The sequence below is a fragment of the Oncorhynchus nerka genome, unplaced genomic scaffold (assembly GCF_034236695.1).
Source record: "Oncorhynchus nerka isolate Pitt River unplaced genomic scaffold, Oner_Uvic_2.0 unplaced_scaffold_1825, whole genome shotgun sequence".
In the NCBI taxonomy this organism is placed as follows: domain Eukaryota; kingdom Metazoa; phylum Chordata; class Actinopteri; order Salmoniformes; family Salmonidae; genus Oncorhynchus; species Oncorhynchus nerka.
The window spans coordinates 46,541-54,596 of record NW_027039497.1 but is presented as its reverse complement, the minus strand read 5'-3'; the positions used below and the strand labels follow the sequence as shown (position 1 = coordinate 54,596).

General features: G+C 45.2%; 1 protein-coding gene and 1 long non-coding RNA gene across 2 annotated transcripts; both read left to right on the top strand.

The window, feature by feature from the left end:
- The first annotated feature begins 561 nt into the window (after window positions 1-561).
- LOC115127379 (tripartite motif-containing protein 16-like) lies at window positions 562-7,855 on the top strand. Its single transcript, XM_065014987.1, has 6 exons — window positions 562-1,351; window positions 1,770-1,865; window positions 4,256-4,489; window positions 5,789-5,948; window positions 6,074-6,133; window positions 6,365-7,855. Exons 1-6 carry the CDS (start codon window positions 770-772, stop codon window positions 6,886-6,888), a joined length of 1,656 nt encoding a protein of 551 aa, XP_064871059.1. The 5' UTR covers window positions 562-769; the 3' UTR covers window positions 6,889-7,855.
- Window positions 3,317-3,806, top strand: LOC135567764 (uncharacterized). Its single transcript, XR_010462394.1, has 2 exons — window positions 3,317-3,414; window positions 3,466-3,806. It is a non-coding gene; the product is annotated as an uncharacterized LOC135567764 (long non-coding RNA).
- Window positions 7,856-8,056: the final 201 nt, after the last annotated feature.

Here is an 8,056-nt window from a genome sequence, read left to right as displayed (position 1 = left end):
AGTCCAGGAGGAAGCCACTCCCCCTCTACATACAGAGAACCCAGTCCAGTAGGAAGCCACTCCCCCTCTACATACAGAGAACCCAGTCAGGTAGGAAGCCACTCCCCCTCTACATACAGAGAACCCAGTCCAGTAGGAAGCCACTCCCCTCTACATACAGAGAACACAGTCCAGGAGGAAGCCACTCCCTCTACATATAGAGAACCCAGTCCAGTAGGAAGCCACTCCCCTCTACATACAGAGAACACAGTCCAGTAGGAAGCCACTCCCCCTCTACATACAGAGAACCCAGTCCAGTAGGAAGCCACTCCCCTCTACATACAGAGAACACAGTCCAGGAGGAAGCCACTCCCCCTCTACATACAGAGAACCCAGTCCAGTAGGAAGCCACTCCCCCTCTACATACAGAGAAACCCAGTCCAGTAGGAAGCCACTCCCCTCTACATACAGAGAACACAGTCCAGTAGGAAGCCACTCCCCCTCTACATACAGAAAACCCAGTCCAGTAGGAAGCCACTCCCCTCTACATACAGAGAACACAGTCCAGGAGGAAGCCACTCCCCCTCTACATACAGAGAACCCAGTCCAGTAGGAAGCCACTCCCCCTCTACATACAGAGAACCCAGTCCAGTAGGAAGCCACTCCCCCTCTACATACAGAGAACCCAGTCCAGTAGGAAGCCACTCCCCCTCCTCTGGTGTAGAGTTCCATGAAACAGAAAGTCATCTTTCATACTGCCATTGCTTAACCTACGTGAGAGAGCAACAAAATGGCAGAGAATCAGGAACTGTTCTGTTGCTCCATCTGTCTGGATCTACTGAAGGATCCGGTGACTACTGCCTGTGGACACAGTTACTGTATGGGCTGTATTAAAGAAAGCTGGGATCAGGATGATCTGAAAGGTTTCTACAGCTGTCCACAGTGCAGACAGACCTTTATCCCAAGGCCTGTTCTGAACAGGAGCACTGTGCTGACTGAGATGGTGGAGAAACTGAGGAAGACAGGACTCCAGGCTCCTCCCCCTCCTGCTCTGTGCTATGCTGGACCTGGAGATGTGGTGTGTGATGTCTGCACTGGGACCAGAAAGCAGAAAGCCCTCATGTCCTGTCTGGCGTGTCTGGCCTCTTACTGTGAGACTCATCTCCAACCTCACTATGAATTTCCTGCTTTGAAGAAGCACAAGCTGGTCAAAGCCACCACACAACTACAGGAGAAGATCTGCTCTCATCATGACAAACTGCTGGAGGTTTACTGTCGTACCGATCAGCAGTGTATCTGTCTGCTGTGTGTGATGGATGAACATAAAGGCCATGATACAGTGTCAGCTGCAGCAGAGAGGACTGAGAAACAGGTAAGACCAGGACAACTTGTTGGTGGCTGTCTGATAAACAAGGAATTAAAGATACAGTAGGAACTAAATCTGTTTGAATATGAGATCATTATATACAATATGAAATGGATCCACACATATGAACACAAACCTTGAGTATATTGAGTTTGTTACAAATGTATCACCATTTTCTAAAGTCAAACACTATTATCATTCTGAATGGCCTTTTATGAGTCCAAAGTTCAGTCTCAACTCCTTGATACATGTAGGCCTACCATAAAAACTATAATCATTCACATAGCAACATAATATAATATTGTAAAGGGACTTCCTCAGGATTGTCGACCTTCCTCTCTATGGGTCCTATGTCACATTACTATACTATTGATCTACTGGACTAATAAAGCTTGATAGCTCATTGAAGAGTGATTCTCCACAGAGGCAGCTGGGGATGAGTCAGCAGAAGGTCCAGCAGAGATTCCAGGAGAGAGAGAAGGAGCTGAAGGAGCTCCAACAGGCTGTGGAGTCTTTCAAGGTGAGTATTGTTGACCAGAGGAGACACACCATTTCATACTGTCTTCATTTGGTATCGAAATTAGACTTCATGATATTTGATTATTAGTTTGGTGGTTCCTGAGGAGGGCTACTATTCTTTTTCTTTTTATTTTCAAGTATTTTCAGAATGTATTAAAGCCAAAGCTAAAGCTTCCCTAAACAATTCAATATATCTAGTTAACGTTGTATTTAATGTAGTTTTACTATCTGTGCCAGGCTATAAATGACACAGATAATATCTAGTTAACGTTGTATTTAATGTAGTTTTACTATCTGTGCCAGGCTATAAATGACACAGATAATATCTAGTTAACGTTGTATTTAATGTAGTTTTACTATCTGTGCCAGGCTATAAATGACACAGATAATATCTAGTTTAACGTTGTATTTAATTGATCACAGTTTACTATCTGTGCCAGGCTATAAATGACATTTGATTATTTTGTCAGTAATGTTGCAAAATTAAAAACATCTTTTACTATCTTTGTCAAACATAAATGACACAGATAACAGAGACTAGTTGTGGCGTTGTATTTAATGCTCAGTTTGAACTATCTGACCATGCTATGAATGACAGAGATAATATCTGAGGAGAATTAACGTTGTATTTAATGTTAGTTTTACTATCTGTGCCAATGATGAATCTAGTGAAAGCACAAATAACATCTCAATAGTAAAACTAAAATTTAACTGTAGTTTTACTATCTGAGTTTGCCAAAAACTATAAATGACAAAACAGAAATATCTAGTTAACGTTGTATTTAATGTAGTTTTACTATCTGTGCCAGGCTATAAATGACACAGATAATATCTAGTTTAACGTTGTATTTAATTGATCACAGCTTTCTAAATTCCATGTAGATTTTGGTAAAAAACATTACATTTGATTATTTTGTCAGTAATGGCTGCAAAAATTGGAAAACATCTTTGTTTATCTTTGTCAAACATGAGATGACACAAACACACAGAGACAGTGTTGTGGCAAAGCTACCAGGAAACTATCAATCATGGGAACATTGCTCAGATTTGAACATCTGACCATGCTGGAGTGATATTGCAGAGAGAAGGGAGTATCTGTCTGTCCAGGAGGGAGTTGTGGCACATCAATGTTAGGAAGACAGGGACTCTCTTTCCAGGACCAATGATGAATCTAGTCTGAAAGCAGGGAAAGTAGAGCAGGAACTCTCAATAGTAAAACTAAAAGGAGGGAAACTCAAACAAGGTGTTCTGTCCTAGATACATCATGCTGAACTGAGTTTACCAAGAACTGTTCGGTATTGATGTCAAGAGGTGGAGAAGAGATGTTGGTGGACAGAAACTTTCTTGCCCGGAAAAGAGAGCTGGTAGAGCGTCCTCCCAAAGATATGCTTGTTGTGCATAACTTCCTGAATGATGAGTGATATATATAGGGAGGATATACCAGAGGTGTTCTGTACCTGTCTGTCCAAGAGGTAGGAGAGTAGAGCAGGACCAAGAGGTGTTCTGTACCTGTCTGTCCAGGAGGGAGGAGAGTAGAGCAGGACCAAGAGGTGTCTGTACCTGTCTGTCCAGGAGGGAGGAGAGTAGAGCAGGACCAGGAGGTGTTCTGTACCTGTCTGTCCAGGAGGGAGGAGAGTAGAGCAGGACCAAGAGGTGTTCTGTACCTGTCTGTCCAGGAGGGAGGAGAGTAGAGCAGGACCAAGAGGTGTTCTGTACCTGTCTGTCCAGGAGGGAGGAGAGTAGAGCAGGACCAGGAGGTGTTCTGTACCTGTCTGTCCAGGAGGGAGGAGAGTAGAGCAGGACCAGGAGGTGTTCTGTACCTGTCTGTCCAGGAGGGAGGAGAGTAGAGCAGGACCAAGAGGTGTTCTCTACCTGTCTGTCCAGGAGGGAGGAGAGTAGAGCAGGACCAAGAGGTGTTCTGTACCTGTCTGTCCAAGAGGGAGGAGAGTAGAGCAGGACCAAGAGGTGTTCTGTACCTGTCTGTCCAGGAGGGAGGAGAGTAGAGCAGGACCAAGAGGTGTTCTGTACCTGTCTGTCCAGGAGGGAGGAGAGTAGAGCAGGACCAAGAGGTGTTCTCTACCTGTCTGTCCAGGAGGGAGGAGAGTAGAGCAGGACCAAGAGGTGTTCTGTACCTGTCTGTCCAGGAGAGAGGAGAGTAGAGGAGGACCAAGAGGTGTTCTGTACCTGTCTGTCCAGGAGGGAGGAGAGTAGAGCAGGACCAAGAGGTGTTCTGTACCTGTCTGTCCAGGAGGGAGGACAAGGCCTGGTGGACCTGGAGAGCAGGGTGGCAGAGGTCTGACTCAATGAGGTGTAGACAGACTACTGTACCTACTGTCTCTCACTCTCTCTCTCTCTCTCTCTCTCTCTCTTCTCTCTCTTCTCTCTCTCCAGCGCTCTGCACAGGCAGCAGTGGAGGACAGTGATCAGATCTTTACTGAGCTGATTCGCTCCATTGAGAGAAGGAGCTCTGAGGTGAAGGAGCTGATCAGAGCCCAAGAGAAGGCTCAAGTGAGTCAAGCTGAAGGACTCCTGGAGCAACTGAAGCAGGAGATAGCTGAGCTGAGGAAGAGAAGCACTGAGCTGGAGCAGCTCTCACACACAGAGGATGACATCCATTTCCTCCCGGTAACTAAACTGTCTTGTTACATGTGATATGAAATTAACTTCATGGGAAACTATTCATCTCAATCATTTATTTTTTATTTATTTATTTTCACCTTTATTTAACTAGGCAAGTCAGTTAAGAACAAATTCTTATTTTAACTGTTTCTCAGTTAACTGCCTGTTCAGGGTCAGAACGACAGATTTGTACCTTGTCAGCTCAGGGTTTGAACTTGCAACCTTCCGGTTACTAGTCCAACGCTCTAACCACTAGGCTACCCTGCCGCCCCATTATGTTGTCCTGTCTGTCTCTCTGTCCGTCTCTCCCTCTCTCTCTCTGTCCGTCGCTCTCTCTCTGTCCATCCCTCTCTCTCTGTCCGTCCCTCTCTCTCTGTCCGTCCCTCTCTCTCTGTCCGTCCCTCTCTCTCTGTCCGTCCCTCTCTGTTCGTCCATCCCTCTCTGTTCGTCCCTCTCTCTCTGTCCCTATCTCTCTCTCTGTCTGTCCCTCTCTCTCTGTCTGTCCCTCTCTCTCTGTTCGTCCATCCCGTCTGTCTGTCTGTCTGTCTGTCTGTCTGTGTGTCTGTCTGTCTGTCTGTCTGTCTGTCTGTCTGTCTGTCTGTCTGTCTGTGTCCCTCCCTCTCTCTGTCCCTCTCTCTCTCTGTCCCTCTCTCTCTCTGTCCCTCTCTCTCTCTGTCCCTCTCTCTCTCTGTCCCTCTCTCTCTCTGTCCTTCTCTCTCTCTGTCCTTCTCTCTCTCTGTCCTTCTCTCTCTCTGTCCTTCTCTCTCTCTCTCTCTGTCCCTCTCTCTCTCTGTCCCTCCCTCTCTCTGTCCCTCCCTCTCTCTGTCCCTCCCTCTCTCTGTCTCTCTCTCTCTCTGTCCTTCTCTCTCTCTGTCCCTCTCTCTCTGTCCTTCTCTCTCTCTGTCCTTCTCTCTCTCTGTCCTTCTCTCTCTCTGTCCTTCTCTCTCTCTGTCCTTCTCTCTCTCTCTGTCCTTCTCTCTCTCTGTCTCTCTCTCTCTCTCTCTCTCTCTCTCTCTCTCTCTCTCTGTCCCTCTCTCTCTCTCTCTCTCTCTCTCGCTCTGTCTCTCTCTGTCCCTCTCTCTGTCCCTCTCTCTCTGTCTCTCTCTCTGTCTGTCCCTTCTCTCTCTCTGTCCCTCTCTCTCTGTCCTTCTCTCTCTCTCTCTCTCTGTCCTTCTCTGTCCTTCTCTCTCTCTCTGTCCTTCTCTGTCCTATCTCTCTCTCTGTCCTTCTCTCTTTCTCTGTCCGTCTCTCTCTCTCTCTCTCTGTCCTCTCTCTGTCTGTCCTTCTCTCTCTCTCTCTCTCCAGAGGTATCAGTCTCTCTCCAGTATCAGTGTATCTTCAGACTTACCCAGCATCGTTGTCCGTCCTCTTCAGTACTTTGGAGATGTGAGTAAGACTGTGTCTGAACTGAGAGAGAAACTAGAAGACTTCCTTAAAGGAGAATGGACCAAGATCTCCACTACAGGTGTGTTGAAAACAATAAGGACATCAACTTTAGACCATTGAAAGTTCCCTACTAGTCATATACATGTGGAATATGGTCTGATGATAACATTCCCTCTCTCTGTCAATGTGTTTGTGTGTCTGTAGTGAATATAGTGGATGTTTTACTGCCTCCAGAGCCCAAGACCAGAGAACAGTTGTTACAATGTGAGTCTCTTTATTGTGAAGTAACTAACAGTCTCTTTTTACTGACACTCCGAACAATCCCTCTAGAAATATATAGCAATAGTAGATCTAATCAAAGACTGGGTATCTATCTGACTCCTCATATTTCTCTGATTTGATCTCTGCTGTGCTCTAATCAAAGACAGGGTAGATACAGTATCTGACTTAACTTATTGTTCTGACTCCCCTCATTGGTCTCTGCTCTTCTCCCAGATTCCTGTCAGCTCACACTGGACCCAAACACAGCACACACACTCCTCTCTCTGTCTGAAGGGAACAGAAAAGTGACACGTACAGGCCAATTCCAACCATATCCTGACCATCCAGACAGATTCACCAACTCGTACCAGGTTCTGTGTAGAGAGGGTCTGTCTGGACGCTGTTACTGGGAGGTGGAGTGGAGTGGTGTTGTTGTTTATACAGCAGTCTCATATAAAGACATCAGCAGAACAGGGACAGATGGTAGATTTGGATTCACTAACAAGTCCTGGAGTTTACATTACTATAGTGGTGGTTATTGTTTCAGACACAATAATGTTGAGACTAAAGTATCAGGCCCTCAGTCCTCCAGAGTAGGAGTGTACCTGGATCACAAGGCAGGTACTCTGTCCTTCTACAGTGTCTCTGACACAATGACCCTCCTCCTCCACAGAGTCCAGACCACATTCACTCAGCCCCTCTATCCTGGGTTTTATCTCTATGATTATAATTATACTGCTGAGCTGGTTAAACTGTAGTAGGGTCCACATAGATACTAGTCATGTTGGTGTAGTCTATAGCTGAGCTGGTTAAACTGTAGTAGGGTCCACATAGATACTAGTCATGCTGGTGTAGTCTATAGCTGAGCTGGTTAAACTGTAGTAGGGTCCACATAGATACTAGTCATGTTGGTGTAGTCTATAGCTGAGCTGGTTAAACTGTAGTAGGGTCCACATAGATACTAGTCATGCTGGTGTAGTCTATAGCTGAGCTGGTTAAACTGTAGTAGGGTCCACATAGATACTAGTCATGCTGGTGTAGTCTATAGCTGAGCTGGTTAAACTGTAAACTGATTTGTTATTAATTAAAATTCAATACGTTTTAATCTTGTACATTTCCATGAATCATGATGTCTGGTGTTGATGTATATTGGTTGTCATTCAGAACCATTGATATGTTTTCTCAGTTGGTTCTCTGTCTCTATGTAATTCTCCTCAGTATCATTGATCAGCTTGTTGGCTCGGTCCTAATTGATGTGTTCTCTGTCACCTGGAGCTGCATGGAAAATGGTCCAGGAACTAAAGGACAATTCAGGACTAGTCAGCCCACTACAAGCTGGTATCACATCCTTTCTACTAAACTATATGGTCTGGTTTCCCAGACACAGATGAATCCTAGTCCTGGACTAAACAGTATGTTCAATGTAGATGTCCAGGAAACCGGCCCTAAATGTGTCATCTTTCATCCTCCCATACTGCTCAGTCCAGCAACATTAAACCTGTCCAGCAGGTGGTGCTGTTGACCAAACAATTAAAACCAGCAGATATCTTGACTTGCCACTCAGTATAAGAGTAATGTTCAGAATAGTACTTTAATATCATTGGAGATTGAATGTCTTTTTAATCCACTATCCAGAGTCAGGAACAGATGAAGTTAGGTCTGCTACTGTTCAGTGATTAAATATGATTTATGGTGATGGGAAATAATAAAAAACACTCAACTTCATCTAGTAATAGTTTTCCTTTGTTATTTATTCCAAGGTGTGTCTTTAACTTGTAAATGTATTGTGTGGAGGTGAGCTAGTGGTGTGGCTGATAGAATAGAATGAAAAGGGAGGAGGAGAGGAAGAGGGGAGGAGTGAAGGGCTGTTCAAGAAACCAGATGAGGAAGAGGAAGATGTTCAGGGGTATTACTGTCTCTGTTCCA